General features: G+C 38.9%; 1 protein-coding gene across 5 annotated transcripts; it reads left to right on the top strand.

Annotated features, from left to right (window-relative positions):
- Positions 1-7,499: 7,499 nt before the first annotated feature.
- gnpda1 (glucosamine-6-phosphate deaminase 1) lies at positions 7,500-20,671 on the top strand. Of its 5 annotated transcripts, none has more exons than XM_072590551.1 (7): positions 7,508-7,642; positions 9,342-9,491; positions 11,503-11,604; positions 14,600-14,782; positions 15,409-15,593; positions 17,277-17,451; positions 19,260-20,671. In XM_072590551.1, exons 2-7 carry the CDS (start codon positions 9,368-9,370, stop codon positions 19,343-19,345), a joined length of 855 nt encoding a protein of 284 aa, XP_072446652.1. In that variant the 5' UTR covers positions 7,508-7,642; positions 9,342-9,367; the 3' UTR covers positions 19,346-20,671. The 5 variants fall into 5 exon arrangements, with proteins under 5 accessions (XP_072446657.1, XP_072446652.1, XP_072446653.1 ...); XM_072590552.1 differs by lacking the exon at positions 7,508-7,642 and adding an exon at positions 7,924-7,945; XM_072590555.1 differs by lacking the exon at positions 7,508-7,642 and adding an exon at positions 8,361-8,507.
- Positions 20,672-21,365: the final 694 nt, after the last annotated feature.

Consider the following 21,365-nt stretch of genomic DNA (forward strand, 5'->3'; position numbering starts at 1 on the left):
AACTTGCTTACTTTTTAATCTTCTGAAAAGTTGAAAGCTATCTTTTGAACCCTCTTATTTTTAAATTCTTTCACAAATGTGGTCATTACTTGCTCGGCGCAGTATTCATTTCTAACTGATTATGAGAAGGTGCTTTTATCCATATTACTTAAATAAATTGTTTCATTTAAAGCTGAGTGGTTTGACCAGCTGCATCATTCCTGGAATATCCTCTTCACATCTGCCTAAAACAAAATTAGGATCTGGGCTACTTTAAAAATATTTTAAGGGGGATGGTCCATAACACTGTAGTCTTCTCATGTCCTTCCACCTTTTGAGTATGTGAGGTGTGGTTTTGTTTGGCTGCATCCTTTGTAGGTATGTAGGTATAATTTATATTTTATAGCTCAATTATACTAAATACTTTTCTGGAAAAAGACTGTATTTTCTCTTTTAGGTGCAGCTCCTTGTAAACGTTAAAGAAACTGTATTGATTTATTTTATTATCATGTGTGTCTTCCAACAAGTGTGTACAGGGGTATAATGTTGCCATTCTCTGGCACCATCTTAAAACACAGAAATATAAACCAAACATTGAATATAATATTTATGCTATAGAGAATTCATGCCTAGGATGTTTCTAATGTGGTTTACCTTAATTAGTTTGTTATCTAAAGAGGGGGCGTGATAATTAATTCATTAGTTGAAAGAGGGAGTGATAATATGAACTGCAAATTTCTTTTAAATGTTAATGTTACAGACAATACAAAGTCATTGTTTCTGTCGTGACTTCATAAAATATTTAACTAAAGTAAATGTAAGATATTTTATGATTATATGTGGATATTTGTATCAAGGTTAGCTACAATGCAGAGCTAAATGTTATTCCACATATTAAGCATTTAGTTTTTGGAAGTGTCCAGTTTTCATGAGGCTATCTCATGACTAGCATTTTTATTATTACTGAGCTAATGAATCTCCCGTGGTTTCTTAACATGAGTCAAAGTTGTATCGTTTTTGAACAATAGTAGTAATATGCAGAAGAGGAGTCTTAACCCCCATTTTTGTGTCAAAAGGTCTTTCCTAATATCACTTCTGAAAGGCTTGGGTCTAAAAAAAAATGCATCAAAACTAAAGTTCCTCAACCCAAGAAATAGTTTATTTAAATCAAGTTTATCTGTTTCTCTTAATATCTTGAAACTTTGATCAAATTACCACCGAAACTACTAAATTCCAGAGAGCAATCTTAGTTTATTTCAATTTTATCTTGTAATTTCAACCTTGGATTCCAGGGAAATCATGTGGAATCGCTTTCAAAGCCACTATAACATTTTAAAGATGTGTTGCTGCTCATAATACTCCAGTTATGGCCTAACCAGGGCATGGTATTACTCAAGTATAATTGTAGCCCCTTGTATTCTGGTCCTCTAGAAATAATGCACAGCCGCTTTGATTAATTTTTGTACGTGTTCACAACATTTTACTCTATGTACATGAATCCCTTAATCACTTTTGACCAGCACTATTTCTAGCTCTTTATCATTTAGAAATTACTTTGCTCTATCCTTTTTGGATTCACATGAATGATCTCGTAATTACCTGCACTAAAATCCATTTGCCACAATTTTGTCTATGCACTTAGTCCGTTGATATCTTTTTTCAATTTTAGACTTCAATGTACACTTTAAAGTGCAGCTTATCTTCGCATCAACGGCAAATTTGGATATATAGCTCTTTAATCAGTTTTCTGAATTGTTTTAAACAATATGGTGAAGAATTGAGACCCCACAAAGAATCTTGCAGGACATTGACAACATGATGTGTGCTATGGAATATTAATCTATATTTTACTTGTCTTGTGTAATGTCTTGTTTATAAAATGACAAAGGAAAAATATTGAGCTGCAAAGACACTGTTTTTAAAAGGTCACAGAAAACAAAAATGTGGAGGCATTGGAACGAGTGCAGAGGAGGTTTACCAGGATGTTGCCTGGCATGTTAGGAAGATCGTATGAGGAAAGGCTGAGGCACTTGGGACTTTTCTCATTGGAGAAAAGAAGGTTTAGGGGAGATTTGATAGAGGTGTACAAGATGATTAGGGGTTTAGATAGGGTTGACAGTGAGAACCTTTTTCCGCGTATAGAGTCAGCTGTTACTAGGGGACACAGCTTTAAATTAAGGGGTGGTAGGTATAGGACAGATGTTAGGGGTAGATTTTTTACTCAGCGGGTTGTGAGTTCATGGAATGCCCTGCCAGTAGCAGTGGTGGACTCTCCCTCTTTATGGTCATTTAAGCGGGCATTGGACAAGCATATGGAGGTTATTGGGCTAGTGTAGGTTAGGTAGGCTTTGGTCGGCGCAACATTGAGGGCCGAAGGGCCTGTACTGCGCTGTATTTTTCTATGTTCTATGTAACAACTCATCCAAAAATTGCACAAGTTTCTTGAAGTGTCTGAAATCTAATTGCCAAGGCACTTGTCTGGACAGGTTTTCAGCAGAACTTTACACCTACTACTGTTTAAACTTGCTTAAAACTCTAGAAACTAGACACTTCCGCTGCAGAAATTATTGAGAACAAAGGACATCTGCCGAAATTCAGGGTGCAAAGAAGGTTCTGTGGATTGAGATGTGGTACTATGATAAAGAGGAATCTTTTTCAGCAGAGGGTGGTAAATCTGTGGAACCCATTGCTACAGGAGGCTGTGGAGGACAGGTCATTGAGTGTTTTTTAAAGCAGAGCTAAATACGGTTTTGATTGGTAAGGGGATCAAGAATTATGGGAAGAAGGCAGGAGAATGGGGTTGAGGAATATACCAACCATGATTGAATGGAGGAACAGACTTGATGGGCTGAATGGCCAAATTCTGCTTCTATTGCTTATGGTGGAGTCCTTTCTATTTTGATGGTTTCCTTATAGTTTATACAATGGAGATTGAAGCTGCGTCACCACTGTGGGTTGTCTATGTTGTGTTCTAATACATGATCAAAATACCATCTGGGAAAGACTAAAACTATCACCTTGTCTGTCCCGAACATCAACAGGAGTCTACAGAATGGAACAGAGATGTCAGCTTTCCCTGAAGAATATAATATTACCTTTCTTATCACTCTGCAGTTCTCAATTTCGAACCCAATCTCTGTTACATTTTGGAATACAGAAGGGATAGTGAATTTTAATCTAAAAAATTTTAAAATTCTGCAGCACCCAGCTTGCAAAAGGGCAGATTATGGATTAAAAGAAACTTTCTCCAGAAAATCAACACATTTCCACCTCCTCTCGCCAATAACTTTATTTTTCCATGCTGGCCTGTGATGTGTGGTATCTACTTTGAATTCCAAAGACCCACGTACCCTGATCCTTCAATTCTCCTGCCTAACAAGAATTTATCTACCTACCTTAAAAATATTAAATGACTCTGCCTCTACTGACTTCTGAGGCATGGACTTCCAAAGTCATGCCACCCTCTGGACACAAACACATTGCCTCATCTCTGCCCGAAAAGGGCAAATCCTCCATTACTTTTATGGTTTGCATTAATTTTGGTGGATCCACTTTTGGGTTCAATGTTAGTTTTATGGCGACAAAATAATTATTCTACATGCCCATTCAGTCGTATTATAAATGAAAATAAGGAAGTTACTTCTTCTCAAAAGGCCTATGTTGCTGCTAACCACCTTTTCTTCCCTTAATATGATTGTACAAAATTACTTTGTTGATTTTGATTTGCCTTAAAGTTTCTTTTTCATTTCACTCTTTGACAGAACACACAGTAATTGTTTGGTAGTGTTTTGTTGCTCTATGAATTTTTCCCAGTTCCCAGGATATGTGCCAAGTTTTGTTTTTTGGATATTTTTTCTTTTTTTAAGTCATCTACCCTAGCTTAAAAGTAAATGTGGTTATTGGGTTGAGTTTTATTTGGGTTATTTGCTCCTTCTTAGTTTTGGTAGTCTTTCAAATCTGTTATTTGACAAATATTTGAGTATTATATTCATTAATCTGTGATGTATATATTCAAAGTACAGCAATAGATATAAAACTCTTAAATATAACATGACACTTTGCTCCTTATTCTTCAAGCTACCATAAATTTTTAAATGACAATAAAGCCAGTTGCTTTTTTATCCACTGTGAATTTTGTCTTCTAGAACATGCAGGAAAATTGCTTGGTGTGATGTGACCTTGCTTTCCTTGCCTGTGCTTTCTCCCTCTTAAGCAAGTGCTGCATTGGCTGCTGACCATGTGAGGATATGTAGGATTAAGCTGTTACTTTACAATTCTATGATTAAATGTACCTTGATGTACCATTATTGCTATGAACCACTAGGCTATCTAATCTACTACAGTATCAGTAAGTTGTGGGTTATGCTGTCCTTTTTAAAGGGAAATATAATATGAAAGGTCAATATAACTGAGCAGTAGAATACAATTAGCAGCAATCATGGAGGTATGGAGGGTTTCAGATGGTATTGTGCTCCCCACCAATGTGGTGTTATTGGTAAAAATGACTTTGGAGGGCTGCCTCTGTGTTTGTCTTGGGATCATCTGTCCACCTGCCTTGGCTTTGCAACAATGCAGTCTCCAGCTTAGCATTTGAAGTATATAGTGTGGCATTCCCAACTCAATCCTCTTGCCACCATATCAGCCAAGTCTTGAATTTAATCCTTTCAGTCAGCTAACTGTAACATCACACTGATAGTCTACAGAATGGACTTGTTCATCTACAATGTGTAATGAGACACGTAAGGGTTATAGAGTTGTACAACACAGAAACAGACTCTCCAGTCTAACTTGAGAATGGTGACCAGATCCTAAATTAGTGTAGTCCCATTTGCCAGCATGTGGCCCATATCCGTCTAAACCCTTCCTGTTCATATACCCATCCAGATGACTTTTTAACATTGTAATTGTACCAGTCTCCACCACTTCCTCTGGCAGCTCATTCCATACACACACGACCTACTGTGTGGAAAAAGTTGCCCCTTAGGGACCTTTTAAATCTTTTCCCTCTCACCCAAACCTATGCCTCCTAGTTTTGGACTCTTTCCCCCCCCCAAAACCGGAGAAAAGACCTTGGCTATTCACCCTATCCATGCCCCTCATGATTTTATAAACCTCTATCAGGTCACTCTTCAACTTCCAATGCTCCATGGAAACAGCCCCAAACCATTCAGTCTCTTCCTGTAGCTCAAATCCTCCAACCCTGGCAACATCCTTGTAAATCTTTTCTGAATCTTTTCAAGTTTGACAACATCCTTTCTGTAGCAAGACAATCAGAATTGCATGCAGTATTCCAAAAGTAGCCTAATCAATGCCCTGTGCAGCTGCAACATGTCCTCGCACACTTCCTATACTCAATGCACTGACCAATAAAGGCAAGGACACCAAATGCCACCTTCACTATCCTGCTTCCCTGTGACTCCGCTATCAAAGAACTGCAAACCTACACTCCAAGCACTCTTTGTTCAGTAACACTCCCCAGAACATTACTATTAAGTGTGTAAGTCCTGCCCTGATTTGCCTTTCCAAAATGCAGTACTTTAATTTGTCTAAATTAAACTCCATCTGCTAGTCAAAGAGTATGGTGCTGTAAAAGCACAGCCAGTCAGGCAGCATCGAGGAGCAGTAGAATCAACAATTCAAGCATAAGTTCTTCGTTAGGAACTTATGCTCGAAATGTCGATTCTCCTGCTCCTCGGATGCTGCCTAACCGTCTGTGCTTTTTCAGCACCTGCAGTCCTCACTTTCTCCATCTACCAGTCCTCAGCCTGTTGGCCTATAATTCTATCAGTTTTAAAATACTCATAGAAAAGGAAAGACTAGATCTAAAATTCAAGTTCTAAATTGGAAAAAGGCCAATTTTTACATTATTAGGTAAGAAAAGTTGATTGGGGGCAGATGTTCGCAGGTAAAGGGATGGCTGGAAAATGGGAAGCCTTCAGAAATGAGATAACGAGAGTCTAGAGACAATGTGTTCCTGTAAGGTTGAAGGGCACGGCAGGTAGATGTAAGGAATTGCTGGATGACTAGACAGACTAGGTTTTGGTCAAGAATAAGAAGGAAGCATAGGTCAGGTATAGACAGCAGAGATCGAGTGAATCCTGAGAAGAATATAAAGGCAGTGGGAGTGTACTTAACAGAGAAATCAGGAGGGCATAAAGGGGACATGAGGTAGCTTTGACACTTAGGGTTAAGGAAAATCCAAAAGGATTCTACAAATACATCAAGGACAAAAGGGTAGCTTGAGAGAGGATAGGGCCCCTTAAGGATCAGCAAGGCTGCCTATGTGTGGAACTGCAGGAGATGGGGAGATACTATTTTGCATCAGTATTTACTGTGGAGGAGGTTATGGAAGATAGAGAATGTGGGGAAATAAATTGCAACATCTTGAAAAATGTCCATATTACAGAGGAGGGGGGACTGGACTTCTTAAAATGCATGAAGGTGATAGATCCCTGGGACCTGATCAGGTGTACCCAAGAGCTCTGTGGGAAGCTAGGGAACTCATTATTGGGCCCTTTGCTGAGATATTTGTATCATTGATTGCCACAGATGAAGTGCTGGTAGACTGGAAGTTGGTTTAAAATTTTGCACTTCTTTAAAGAGAAAATTAACCTTGTTTCTAAAAAGGGCTATGCATCCGATATTGCCAGCTCCTTTTTCAGCATGTTTCGTTTTTAAGAAAAATAAATTAGGTCAATGTTTTAGTGCATCTTTACTAAGCTTTAATTTTTTTTTAATGTCCTGGGTTCAAACTCGACTCAAGTGCTGAGTTATCTTTTGTTTAATTCATTAATGGGTTGATTGCATTACTGGCTATGCCAGCATCTATTGCCCATCCCTAATTATCTAGAGGGCAGTGAAAAGTCAACCACTTTGCTGTGAGTATGGAGCCACATGTAGGCGAGACCAGGTAAGGATCATTGTTTCCTTCCCGAAAGGGCATTGAACCAAATGGGTTTTTCTCTACAATCAACAATGGATTTGTGGTCGTCATTAGATTCTTAATCCCAGATTTTCCCTTCATTGAATTTGAATTCCAACATCTGCTGTGGTGTGATTTGAACCTGGAATCTCAGAACATTATCTGGGTCTCTGGATTAACAGTAGGTTATCGCCTTCCCTCATCTGTTTCTGACTGGGATGCTACAGGCTTCCAAAGATGAAGGAAGGACAAAATTGGTCGTTAACACTGATTACACTCCACAGATGCTGCCAAACCTGCTGAACTTTTCCAGCAATTTCGGTTTTTGAATCTGTATTACTAGTTGAAGTACTTTGGATTATAGTGTAAATTCCAGGCATATTTGGGAGTCAAACAATAAGACGTATTGCAAATTCAAAGTTCAATGTATTCCACAATGAGATAATCAAAGTTTAATAACTATTATATGTTTACACAAGATTAATAGACAGACTAGGTTTTGGTCAAGAATAAGAAGGAAGCATAGGTTGATAAGCGTTCAATTGCAATATTCTGAGTTAGTTCAGTGCGTGGAGACTTGTGTCAAACTTCAAAAAGAACCAACAAAAGATTTGATTTCCCTCTCTTTTTTTCTCTTCCGATCATCTGACCGGCAAGAAAATCATATGACAGTGTTCTCCTTGCGCTGGGATAAAGAAAAGGAAACACAGAAAACGGGATTCCTGTTTAATGAAAAAAAAGGTAAGATGTTGGCGCTTGCTGGTGATGTTATTATAAAATGCAATCTATGTAAATGTGAGTCTAGGCTAGGAGGTAGTGTCTGGCTGAATTACAATTACTGGAAGTCGTAAGGAAATAGCGGGTGCCTGGTCTGTGTCCTTTAATCTGTTACAGTGTCTCCTGTAATGCAGAAAATTGTTACAACCCCCTTAAGACCCACGATTAGACCAGCCTTCATTGCTAGATTGATTTGTCTTGCGTTACTTCGGTTCGTTGTGGCAACAAGCTTATTTATCATACAGCAGCGTTCATTTTTTGGAAGAAGTAATAAATTATGTACAGTTTGTATTTTAAAATGGGATTTCTCAGTTGCGACTGCTTTAATATTTCCTTGCGCCTGTCATTTAAATAGTCAGAAATGCAATTTTGTGTTACTACCCGGCTGTAATTTGATTTTAACAATAAGTTGAAAATGTTATAAGGGGTGAGGTGTAAAAAGGGTTAACTTTTCCGTTCCCCACTTTATTTCCTTTGCCTTCAGGGTAGTTGACTATGTTTTGAACTCCGACAAATTGTGCAACTTCTACTTTTCCAAATGAGGCGTTTCTTGCATTCTACATGCAAAACAGAATTGTCATCTCAGGCTTGCTTTAATTGGACACCGAAACTGTCGACTCTGCAAAATAGCCTACTTGTTATGCTGCGGGCAACTTGTTGAGTGACTTCAGTCAAACTGGCTTTTTCTTTGTGATGTTCAAACTACCTCCTGCATTCATACCCTTGACTAAAACCGCAATGTGATGAGGCTACTCTGGTGGAGTTGCAAAGCCTGGGCAAATGTGCAGGAGCAGCTCATTTCATCCAGAGCATCAAGAGAAGAGCTGGTGTTTGTAGCCTGCATTTTACATTGTATCTTTACTGCACGAAAGGCGGGAAGCAAAGGAGGATGGGGGGGGGGGGGGGGGGGAGATGTGTAGCCACCTGCTAAGATTCCCCATTTCAGGGATTAACTGGAACTGGGGAAATGTTCCCAAACACAAGTAAGATTATTTTTAGAGGGTGTGGCCTTGTGATTACACAGGTACAGATGATCCTATGGCAGAGACTAAGAAAAAGGAAAATACAGCATCTGATCTGCAGAGAAGAACTTTAATGGGGCATTTTTTTTTCATTTTGTTTTTGTTGTTTACTGCTCCTCTGGATTTACCTCACACCCATTACACATGCCTCTGGCATGTGAATCCTGTTCTCTTGAATGCCATTTCAAATATATTATTATCGATAACTTTTTGCTTACTTCCATAGCGGGAACAGCTTTGTTTATTTATCGGCGGTTATTTTTTGCTTGTTTAACAGCAGCTCTAAACAATTTTTAATCACTTTTTTAAACCCAAAATTAATGTTCTTTTCCTATCAGCATTTAAACTACTTGTGTCTTTGTGTTTAACTTTTACTTCCAGTGCTCTCACAGGAAAGAACCATACAGTGGAGAATAACTTTTAGTTTATGATGTCCATTTTTTAAAGGGGATATTTTCTGTAACATATTCGTGACAAATGATATTTCTGTTATTTATATATTTCAAAGGAAGTTTGCACTAGTCAATAAGTCAATGGGACATTTGGACCTGCTGTAGGACTTAGCCTTGCCCTGTGACCTCATTGAGGCTGTATTGCATTTTTAATGATTTAGTACAAAGTGCTGTGTTTTTCTTGTACAGTTTCCTTGAGTATATAAGAAACAACCATGAAGTTGATTATATTGGAAGATCGCATGCAAGTCAGTGAATGGGCTGCAAAATACATCAGGAATCGGATTGTTAAGTTCAACCCTGGTCCTGACAGATACTTCACCCTGGGTTTACCAACTGGTATGTAACAACAACAATAGTAAAAGATGTTTGATATGAACTGAGTTTGTACTGTTGGTTTTTTAGACTGGTTGAATATTTCGGGGTAGAATTTACCATCCAAGTAGAAGTTCAGTAATACGCATTAACCTATTTGCAGGTCAGAAATGTCTTTTATTTGTAGTACTGCCAGTTTAGTATTGCATTATGGGTGGTTTTATGTGGTAAATGTTTCTTAAAACAGAAATGACATGGTAGCTGAGTGGTCAGCTCCTTTGCCTCTTAGCACCAGGGACCAGGGTTCGATTCCACCCTTGGGGGACTGTTTATGTGGAATTTGCACATTTTCCCCATGTCTGCCCAGGTTTCATCTGGGTGCTGTAGTTTCCTCTCGTGGTCAAAAGATGTGCAGATTAGGTGGATTGGCCATGGGAAACATGGGGTTACAGGGATGCTCTTTGGTGGGTCAATGTGGACTTAATGGGTTGAATGGCTTGCTTCCACACTGTACTGATTGTATGAAACACAAATTGTACAGGTCTCATCAATCTTGTTTGGCTTTGGTTGAGTCACTACAGAAAATTCAGACATGTGCAGTAATCTTCTCTCCCTCTATGAAAATAAAATCACAAATAGTATTTCGGCTGAAGATGATAAATGGTCCACTGCATGGTCATCTTAATGAATGTAATAGCCCTGCTACTTGATTATTGCATTTTTCAGTTTTTTCTACTCTTCCCTATCATTCCAACAACTGAAACTGCTGTATCTCCTGTAAATGGTTGGTGGGATTCTAACACAAGTGTAGGTGACTTGTTTATACAAAGCTGGGAGTAGGATACTGCCAGTCAGGACCAAACACCTATTCAGACAACACATTTATTTGGACTGGTGATTCATTTTTCAGATATCGACATGTGGAGCAACTGAGTAATGTCGGTAGTCATTTATGTAAGAGAGTTAGTGCTGCAGATTAAGATGATTAAAAACTAAGGTTGGGAACACATTTGCCACCAATTAATGGTCCCTGTAGCTCATGTTTATATTAGATTAGATTAGATTACTTACAGCGTGGAAACAGGCCCTTCGGCCCAACAAATCCACACTGACCCGCCGAAGCGTATACCACCAAGACCCATATACCTACATTTACCCCTTAACTAACACTACGGACAATTTAGCATGGTCAATTCACCTAACCTGCACATTTTTGGATTGTGGGAGGAAACCGGAGCACCCGGAGGAAACCCACGCAGACACGGGGAGAATGTGCAAACTCCACACAGAGAGTCGCCTGAGGCGGGAATTGAACCCGGGTCTCTGGTGCTGTGAGGCAGCAGTGCTAACCACTGTGTCACCGCACCGCCCCCAAAGGTAACTTTCACATTTTTTTCTGAAAACCAGAACAGTCTTGTGCACATCATAATACAACTCTCAGCTTCCTCATTGGGCCCAAAAACATTTCTTTGAGACCGCACCATGGAGCAATTAGCACTGGTCGTTACGTTGTCACTTCACCTCCATGGCTTTTCCAGTAGCCTGCACTGATTGGCGAGGTAGCAGCAGCCACTGGCAAAATGGGGAACCCCTTGTCTTGGAGGCGTCAGAGGCACTGAAGTTACCTCCTGACTAACTAGATAATTTACATCTAAAAATTGCAGTTCAAGAGCGATGCAGCTTGGGTGTGGGTTTAGGACATCGAATTTATTCCGTTTTTGGGTTCCTGACTCCATGTTGAATTTCCAGCTCACCTGTCACTTACCTTTTAACTAAACTCCCAAGTCTGTGAACTGGTGTTCTGTAAATAAACTTAATGATAAAAGATGATTGTATATGTAGTCAAATGTACAGTTTGCATCAATATTCATTGCTAACACAGAGATTTTCTTTCAAAACAAAACTGAGTAAATGGCTGATCTGTGTTAGTAATCTAAGGGTTGGAGAGACTGTAAACATGGGTCATTGAATTTAGTCAGTTTAACTGCTTGCAGAATTCTTGTGCAGTAATTTTTTGAAAAATATCTTTCTGCAGGAGACACGCCTTTGGGAAGCTATAAAAAACTAATAGAATATTATAAGAATGGGGATCTATCATTCAGATATGTGAAGACATTTAACATGGATGAATATGTGGGTGAGTGTGGTGTAGTACAACTTTTATATGTTCAAAAAAAATCCTGACCAAGTGACTTGAGTCATGAATCTAAAAGTTATTCCCTGTTATTTTCTGTAATGCGGTGGACGACATGCTGTTTTTGAGCCAGAGGCTCTGGGTTCAAGTTTCACTCCAAAATTTGATGGCCAAGAGAGATATACTCATAATGTTGCCAATCATCTTGTAAATCTTTCCAACATACACCAATGCCAAAGAATAAAAGCAGGAGAGATTCTGTTCCGCTTTGTGATGCAAAAGGAATTGGATCCATCGCATACATAGTCTCAGGCTTTAACATGAATGTAAAAGTGCATATTGCCACAGCAGTTCTGACTCCTTAGTTGCCGGCTGCTCAGTTGTTGGATGAGGCATGTGGATCAGATTAGGGTTCAATCCCCATTCTGGCTGCGATGAAGTTTTCATCAATGGTGACTTGCCATACCTTCAGAGAAGTTCATGGTAATGTGTGGTGCATCTGTCTCTGGGTAGAGGTCTCAAGGAAGAGTTTCTGTCATATATTGGTAAGGCACTGGGGCTGGATGAGCTACTTTAAGGAATACTGAAGGAAATGAGATGGAAATTGGAGAGTAGTGGCCATAATTTTTCAGCCTTTGTGGACATGGGTGGTACCATAGGACTGGAGAATTTCAAAGTTTTGATTAAATAAAGACTGTAAATAGAAGCCCGACAACTACAGATCAGTCAGTTTTCATTTAACTGTGGGGAAGCTCAAGGAAATAATAACTCAGGACAAAATTAATAGTTACTGAGGAAAATATGGGTTAATTAAAGCAAGCCAACATGGATTTGTTGAGAGAAAATTGTGTTTAACCAACTTGTTGAGTTGTTTTTTGAAGTATTAACAGAGTAGGATGGTGAGGGTAATGCTGTTGATGTAGTGTATTCAACTACTAAGAGACCTTTGATACATTTTACACAACACACACCTGACCAAAATATAGTTCATGGAATAAAAGAGACAGTAGCAAGGTTGATGTAAAATTAGCTGTGTGACAGGAGCCAGTTGTGTTTTGTTTTTTGGCTATGTTTTGTACCGGAGGCAGGTTTATTTTTGTGTTCTCCATGGAGTTGGAACCCTTACTGTTTCTACTATGCAGTCGGCTCTGATATGACGTGATAGTTCCATCCCCAGGTGACCCCATGTTATAAGAAAATAGTGTATTGGCAGCACCATTTAAATTAATGGGGCTGAAATTGTGTTATACCCAATACAGGTAAGCAAAGTTCTTGTTCCACAAAAATGGTCTAAATTCTTCAATCACATTACAGCCAATTTGTGTTGAAGAAATGCATGTTAATCATTGACCTATACATTGGTGTACAGGGCACAATTTCAATATTTATAGATAATACAAAACCTGGAAGCATTCTGAACTGTAAGGAGTATAGTATAGGACTTCAAAATAATGTAGATGAGTTGGTGGAATGGGTGGGCAAGTAGCAGATGAAATTGGAAATGGTAGAGAAGTATGAAGTGTTTAATTTTTATAGGAAGAACATGGAGATATAACATAAAGAGCACAACTGTGAAGAGTGTACGGGAATCTGGTTGTATAATTATGGAGGTCATTGAGACGTCGAGAGTGTTGCTTATAAAGCACGGAGTGTCATTGGTTTTACCAATAGGGGCATATTGTACAAGAGTTAGGAAGTATGTTAAACTTAAATTGGTTCAGTTTTAACAGGAATATTGCAAGTAGTTCTAAGCTGCACTTTATGAATGATGTCAAGGTATTAGAGTGTGGAGAAAAAATAGATTAGAATAGTTCCGTGCATGGAGGATCTTCAGTTACCTGGATAGAATTGGAGAAATTAACACTGTTTTCCTTGGAGAATGTTAATAGGAGATTTGATAAAGCTATTCAAAATTGAGGGGGTCTGGACAGAGTGAATAGAGAAAAAACTAATCCTACTGCTAGAAGAATCAAGAATGAAAGGGCTCTGATCTAAGGCAATTATCAAAAGAAAAATGGAGACATAAGGAGAAACTTTCTTCCATGCAATGGGTTGTTAGGATCTTGAATATGCTGCCTTAATGTGTGGTGGAGACATTTACATGGAAAATTGGTTTCAAGTAAAATGCTCATTTGGAGAGCCAGCACAGATACGATGGGCTGAATGACTTTCATCTGTGCTGTAACAATTTTCTGATTCCAATTTGCCTGCCTGCATTTGTGCATACTTACCCCTGGATGTATTTCAAACATGAAATAATGTTATCATCCAAATCTAAATTATGCGCCAAACCTAATTCGAGACTGACATGAGGTGGATGGAGAGTGTGAAGTTTTTTTTTTTGTGTGACGCCAGATATGAGCTGAGTTGTCCATACATAGTACCATATAATATAAGTTGTGCTGGTGTAATGCATGTTTTGTTAACCCACATTCGCTGTAACACGATTGATGAATTGGGAACGCTGCTCCTAAAGTACAAGCTTTTAAAACATGTGTTGGCTGCAACACAACTACAGTGCCAACACTTTTAAGCGCTGTTTCTAAAGCACGATTTTTCTATACCACAGGGTTGCACAGGAACACAACCATCCTGTTATCGAAGAACTGACTGTACTGGAGTATGGCTCAGTCCCATCTTTGCTACATGCTTCACTTTAACAAAATACTAAGCAGGGGCCATACAATGAACATTAAAATGTGTCCCCAAATTACGTTTGAACAGCTTATTAAGGCTGACTAGCAGCATCGCTGTAATGAATAGCTTCAAACGACTTCATTGTTGGACAGATACATTCTCTTCGTCAAGAATTTGGTTGGCCTTGGTCCTGAAGTTAGTTTTGAGATGTTATGAAGCTCCAAGACGTCCTGTAATGTCTACTTACTTTCTTTTGAAATATAGGTGACAGGTCATAAGTGTTAGAATTTGGTGCTAGTGCATTTGATTGTTGCTTATACTTAGTGACTGCATAATACAGTTTATTGCATTTCCTTTGCAGGTCTTGCACGGGACCATCCTCAGAGCTATCATTCGTTCATGTGGAACAATTTCTTTAAGCATGTTGACATCTTGGCTGAAAATACGTACATTCTTGATGGAAATGCTCCTGACTTGGAAGCAGAATGCGATGCTTTTGAGGAGAAAATTAAAGCAGCAGGAGGAATTGAGCTTTTTGTTGGTGGTACTGTTCAGTGATTTGGACAAATAATATCCTCTTCCTGAAGCTGATGCTTCATTAATAATAGCTGTAACTGTAATCTGTTGTTATATTATGTTTTATAGTTGCTGTGGAGGTGTTCTTATCATTGTCACAGAGACCGTGCCTAATTTAGGAAATTAAGTGTTTTTTTTCCCCTTAGGGTTCCATCAGCATTAGTTGGATGCACTGAATTGCATCTTCATGTTGGTTCAATGCAGGTTGTTCTGCTACAAAACAATTGATGAATTGTGAACGTTATTTGGATAATGTAAACTTTCTCCTGAAAGGATATAGCAATTTTCCAGTAGCGTTCTTCTACAGCACGATTTTCTATAGTGTGAGTTTGCAGAGGAACACAACTGTTGCATTATAGCAGAACGATCTGTAATATGTTTTAATGCCAGCATAGAACTGTTTTGACTGGAGCTGTGTGATATTACTACACCTTTCATCTTGTGACTACTCTTTGGAGAGAAGCAGTTTTAACTAATTTAATGTTATCCCAAATCCCTGGTTTCTGGAGTGACCTTGGGTGACGTTTCCAGTGAGCTCTGTCAAAACTTTGTTATTACATTTTGGTTCACACTTTTTTCTTTGGCTTTGAATAGGCATTGGTCCAGATGGTCACATTGCTTTCAATGAACCGGGCTCTAGCTTGGTGTCACGAACAAGAGTGAAGACATTGGCTATGGACACAATATTGGCTAATGCTCGATTCTTTGATGGAGATCTGTCTAAAGTTCCGACGATGGCTCTGACTGTTGGAGTGGGGACAGTAATGGATGCTAGAGAGGTAAAGAAATGGCAGGCAACTGCATGTTTCCTGTTATAGGTCCTGAAAGCAGGCTATTGGAAAAATGTATTGATGTATGCAAAATTGCCTGTAGGATTTTGTACTTTTTTGAGAATTTTTTTTAAGATTAGATTACTTACAGTGTGGAAACAGGCCCTTCGGCCCAACAAGTCCACACCGACCCGCCGAAGCGCAACTGACCCAGACCCATTCCCCTACATTTACCCCTTCACCTAACACTACGGGCAATTTTAGCCTGGCCAGTTCACCTAACCTGCACATTTTTGGATTGTGGGAGGAAACCAGAGCATCCGGAGGAAACCCATGCAGACATGGGGAGAATGTGCAAACTCCACACAGAGAGTTGCCTGAGGTGGGAATTGAACCCGGGTCCCACCATGCAGCCCACAATTTCCTGTTTCTCATTTTCTAGCCTTGTTTCCTTCCGAATAACATTAATCAACTGGTGTTGCAGTTTCGCAGATCTGTAAATGCAGAACTGCATTTGATTTGTTGAATCATCTTTAATAATTTAAGCAAATTTTTATTTCCATTTGGAAATGTTATTGACTCTGCCTTCATCACCATTTGATGCATAACAACTCGCTCCATTTATTATTTTAAAAAGTCTTCATCTTACCTCTGATTTGTTTGCTGCCTGCATAGATTTTACACAAAAGAAATGTTCATTTGAGGTTAACCTGTGACTTTTTAAAAACTTGATAGCCATTGGTCTAGAAGATCGCACAGTGACAGGTGCGCAAGTGGTAGAAAAAAAAAGTTCTGTTAATCTGCACTATATTGAATTCTGGTGCAGAATTGTTGTCCTGCACAATTTCTATGGCTCTCCTCCAACCACAGACCCCCTTCTTTGTTTGCTCCTGTTCAAATCACTGTAACAATTTTTGAAAGTTCATTGCTAGCTTTCTATAATTAAGGTTTGTGAGAAGATTTGTAGCTCGGGTGCTCGTTGTTGTGGTTCTGTTCGCCGAGCTGGGAATTTGTGTTGCAGACGTTTCGTCCCCTGTCTAGGTGACATCCTCAGTGCTTGGGAGCCTCCTGTGAAGCGTTTCTGTGATCTTTCCTCCGGCATTTGTAGTGGTTTGTCTCTGCCGCTTCCAGTCGCTGTCCACTGCAGTGGCCGGTATATTGGGTCCAGGTCGATGTGTTCGTTGATAGAATCTGTGGATGAGTGCCATGCCTCTAGGAATTCCCTGGCTGTTTTCTGTTTGGCTTGTCCTATAATAGTAGTGTTGTCCCAGTCGAATTCATGTTGCTTGTCACCTGCGTGTGTGGCTACTAAGGATAGCTGGTTGTGTCGTTTCGTGGCTAGTTGGTGTTCATGGATATGGATCGTTAGCTGTCTTCCTGTTTGTCCTATGTAGTGTTTTGTGCAGTTCTTGCATGGGAGTTTGTACACTACATTGGTTTTGCTCATGCTGGGTATTGGGTCCTTTGTCCTGGTGAGTTGTTGTCTGAGAGTGGCTGTTGGTTTGTGTGCTGTTATGAGTCCTAGTGGTCGTAGTAGTCTGGCTGTCAGTTCAGAAATGTTCTTGATGTATGGTAATGTGGCTAGTCCTTTGGGTTGTGGCATGTCCTCATTCCGTTGTCTATAATTAACGATATAGTCATTGTTACTTATGGAAGGTGCTTAGTGAGTTTTATTTTATTACTTTGCTATAGGTGATGATTCTTATCACAGGAGCACATAAAGCTTTGGCTCTGTGTAAAGCTATAGAAGATGGTGTAAACCACATGTGGACTGTATCAGCTTTCCAGCAGCACCCCAAAACACTATTTGTGTGTGATGAAGACGCCACCACGGAACTTCGCGTAAAAACAGTACAGTATTTTAAAGGTAATTGGTTCTTAAGAGAATTTCCAGCCGTTGATAAAATTCGGGGGAAGATATCAAACTATAATAATTTATAAAGCAACTAACTTCTACTACTTAACCCCTTATTAAGAGGCTTCAACCCCTTCTGTATCCACCCCATAACAATCACCACCAGTTCTGTATTGCACTAAGATATGGACACTCTGCCAGGTAAAGCCTCTTTTGCTGGCTGTGCAATTCTAAAAAAACCTCTCAAATTCTGTACCTCAAAGTTTCCACCTTTGCTACTTCCGCTTCCTTTTAGGGTGACCAAGCTTTCATTCACCTATCCCCATTTTTAAAACAAAATATTTTCACTGGCTAAGCCAGTATTTATTGCCTATCTCTAATTGCTCTTAAAAGTTTGGTACAGAGCTGCCATCTTGAACCATGCAGCCAATGTGGTATACAGTGCTGTTAGAGAGGGAGTTCCAGGATTTTGACCCAATAGCAGAGAGTTAGTGGCAGTAAAGTTCCATCTCAGGCTAGTGTGTAGCTTTGAGAAGAACTTGCAGATGATTCTGTTCTCATGTATATGCATCCCTGTCTTTTTAAGTTAAATGTGCAGTCTAAGGATCCTTGGTGAGTTTTCGTAGTATATCTTTCAGATAATAAATCGTGGTGTCATTGTATGTATGTGGTAAAGGGAATGAGCATATAAGTTATTATATGGGGTGTGGTAAAAATGTTTAAAATGTGATAATGTTTAGTATTTAAATCTTTGATGTAGATGATGATGGATTTTGGTTTCAGTTTTGTGAAGATGACTTGTTTTAAAAAAAGGTTAGTTAATTAGAAGCGTCATAAACACATTTCTAAGAAAGCATGTAATTCAGTTAATTGATGGAATGTTTATATTGCTGATGACATAAAATAGACAGAGGTCACTAGTTTACTTTTGACTTTCACAAAATCCATCAGTCTTTGGGACATCTTGTTTCAGTGCTGATGTGATATTAGGTATGTAGCCATAAGCAGACACCTTCCATCAAGCTTCTGATGTTTAACAGTGAAGTATTGCAGCAAAAATTGCCTGGGTTGGATTTATTTTGGTGTGTGGAAAGAGATTCCTGGGCAATATTCAATATTGCCAGGTAGGTGGCAGTGTTGTAACAATGCTGGATCAGCTTGGTGAGGAATACAGCTCGTTCTGGAGCATGTCTTCAGGACTATTGCTGGAATGTAGTTGGGACCGATATTCCAGAGTATGTAGTGTCTTCAACTATTTCTTGATATCATGTAGAGTGAATCCAATTGGCTGAAGTCTGGTTAAGACAGTCCTGAGGTGGAAGCCAAGAAGGATCATCCACATGGTACTTAATAGTTGAAGATGTTTTAAACTGCTTTAGCCTTGTCTTTTGCACTGATGTGTTGGGCTCCCCCCACCTTCATTGAGGACGGCAATAACTGGGGATTCTGCTCCTCCAGTAAGTTGTTTAATTGTTCATCACCATTCACAACTGGATGTCACAGAATTGCAGAGCTCAGATTGATCCACCGACTGGGATATTGTTTAGCTCAGTCCGTCGCATGTTGTATATGCTGGTTGACACACAAGTAATTGTGTGATGTAGGTCCATGAGTTTGACACCTAATTTTTAGTATGCCTAATGGTTCTCCTGGCACTGAGGTTCACTGATTTCATTACGAATGCTTCTGTGAAATGCCTTGGAATTTTTTCTAAGACTAAAGGTGCTATATATATATTGTATAAATACAGCATTGTCTGATTTTTAAAAAAAATTGCTGCTATATATATCTCTCTTGTTTTACTTTTATTCCTCTCCCAGGTTTATTGCACATTCACAATAAACTTGTAGATCCATTGTACAGTATGAAACAAACCGGTGGAGGGAAGTTGACAAGTACCCATTAAATGGAATGAGGACCATTTCAGCAGCAGGATTTCCCACATGAACCTTTTCTTCTGCAAAAGTATCTGAAGGAAACCTAGCCCAACTAGTTATGAATGCTTTCCTCCCCTTATACTTTTATTACCAAATGAATCATTTTGTTGTCTTTGTGGAGTGGGCAGAAAGGGAGATAATTTTATGTCATCTAGTGAACTGAGAAATGAGCCCAGTTCATCTATACCCTGCTGCTTTGAGCGTAAGGATGTCATCAAAGACCGTGGGAGTGAGAATATTATTCCTGGATTACTCAAAAAAAATTATACTTCTGAAAAGTGTTTTACATTGTGAAAACATGTAACTTCCAGTTCAGATCTGGCTACTGTCCATTCAGTATAGATTGAAATATTACTTTTAAGAAAAAGTGTCATTGGAAGTTTGGAAAAAAAAACTGATTTATATTTGGGAAACCACTTAACAAGGATAAAACTGTGGCAATGGTTTGTTTTAATTTCAAAGTTTGCGCAGAAGTCATTTTGTTGTGCTAAATACAATCTTATGTTGGCCTGATTAGACTTTTTCTATTTCAGTATAGAATATTCAATTTACTGTATTTGTAAACTTCCTCTGCATATTATTGCAGTAACTTTTCCCTTCCTATTCAAAGTTATTGCATGCACCCAAGTTTATCCAGGCTTTTAAAATATCTTCTGATGAGTTGTAAATGTTGAGCTAAATGTATAGGACTGTAAAATACCACTGTAGTCCATTTGGCTACTCTTGATGTTCGAAAACCCTAATATGCTACTTTTGTCATTTTTGGTTGCTGTTTCTGGCACGTATCCATCTTATAGCATTGAAGATACTATATTTCTTCTCCGGATGTTGTTCCATATACAGGGATATTCACAAGTTTTTAATGTGAAATAATGGCATTTAAATGGCCTATTAGGATTTCCTCTTCTGAGTTTATTTTGGTGCTTACTTGCAGAGTGTTTCCTGTGTCTGCTCGTCCTAATATTTAAACAAAAAGTATCCACATGAAATGAAATGGAGAACCTTTTCTCGTTCACTCTGCTATTTTGCAGGCATTTAATTTTTGTTCCTAGGGTTTGACATACATTGAAGGGATTATGTTATATCATTTAAGTATTTTGAGCAGACTAATAGTCTGGCATTCTTGTTGCAGTGTTAGGTTTGTCAGTTCTTTGTTGTAAACAAATCTGGAAAGTTGACGAATTTGCAAACAAATCTGTAAGTCAAACTGATTTAAGGTATCCATTCAAAGCCAGTTGCTGAATTCATTTTGTCAATTTACCTTTTGAAGAATAATAAAAATGTTTCCCTTTCAACTTGAAAATAGATCTGTTACTTTACACTGTCATTTGCCCATTTTGACCTGATCCATCCAAGAAGTGGCAATGTTATGGACCAGACCAAACCCCGTCAAAACACGTCAAGGAGACAGCCGAGACCCTAAATTTTTTTCTGGATGCTGTTCAGTTGGTCAGCTAACAGTCTCAAAGCAAAACACATTTTATTCATACACTATAGTTAAAATGCAGACAAAAATACAAATAAAAGAATTGGCTGAAATGTAACTCTACCGAAATACTTAGGAAAAAAGCTTCTCATTTACTGTTCCAATATCATAACAGCCCATAAGCACACCCTTGGCAAAAGCAAAGTCAGTAAAATAGATTGCCTCACATGCAATTCTAGCAGCAGGTACAGAATCCCAGCTTTTAGCTGTGACAGAGAGGGAGAGAGATGTAGAAGCATTCACAACCACACACCTTTGACGACCAGTTCTTCATCTAGACACGTGGAACAGCCATGGGGACCAAATTTGCACCCCAATATGCCAACATTTTTATGCACAGGTTCGAACAAGACTTCTTCTCTATGCAGGATCTCCAACCAACATTATACACCAGGTACATTGACGACATTTTCTTCCTCTGGACCCATGACGAGGAGTCACTGATAAAACTACACAATGACATCAACAAGTTTCATCCCACCATCAAATTCATTATGGACTAC

Source organism: Chiloscyllium punctatum, chromosome 20, assembly GCF_047496795.1.
Source record: "Chiloscyllium punctatum isolate Juve2018m chromosome 20, sChiPun1.3, whole genome shotgun sequence".
NCBI classification, from domain to species: domain Eukaryota; kingdom Metazoa; phylum Chordata; class Chondrichthyes; order Orectolobiformes; family Hemiscylliidae; genus Chiloscyllium; species Chiloscyllium punctatum.

Excerpts from the sequence above, each read along its gene's own strand:
- gnpda1 (XM_072590551.1), top strand. The coding sequence starts at position 9,368 with ATGAAGTTGATTATATTGGAAGATCGCATGCAAGTCAGTGAATGGGCT. Across the intron at positions 9,492-11,502 it reads CACCCTGGGTTTACCAACTG|GAGACACGCCTTTGGGAAGC; the intron begins GTATGTAACAAC and ends ATCTTTCTGCAG. Across the intron at positions 14,783-15,408 it reads AATTGAGCTTTTTGTTGGTG|GCATTGGTCCAGATGGTCAC; the intron begins GTACTGTTCAGT and ends GGCTTTGAATAG.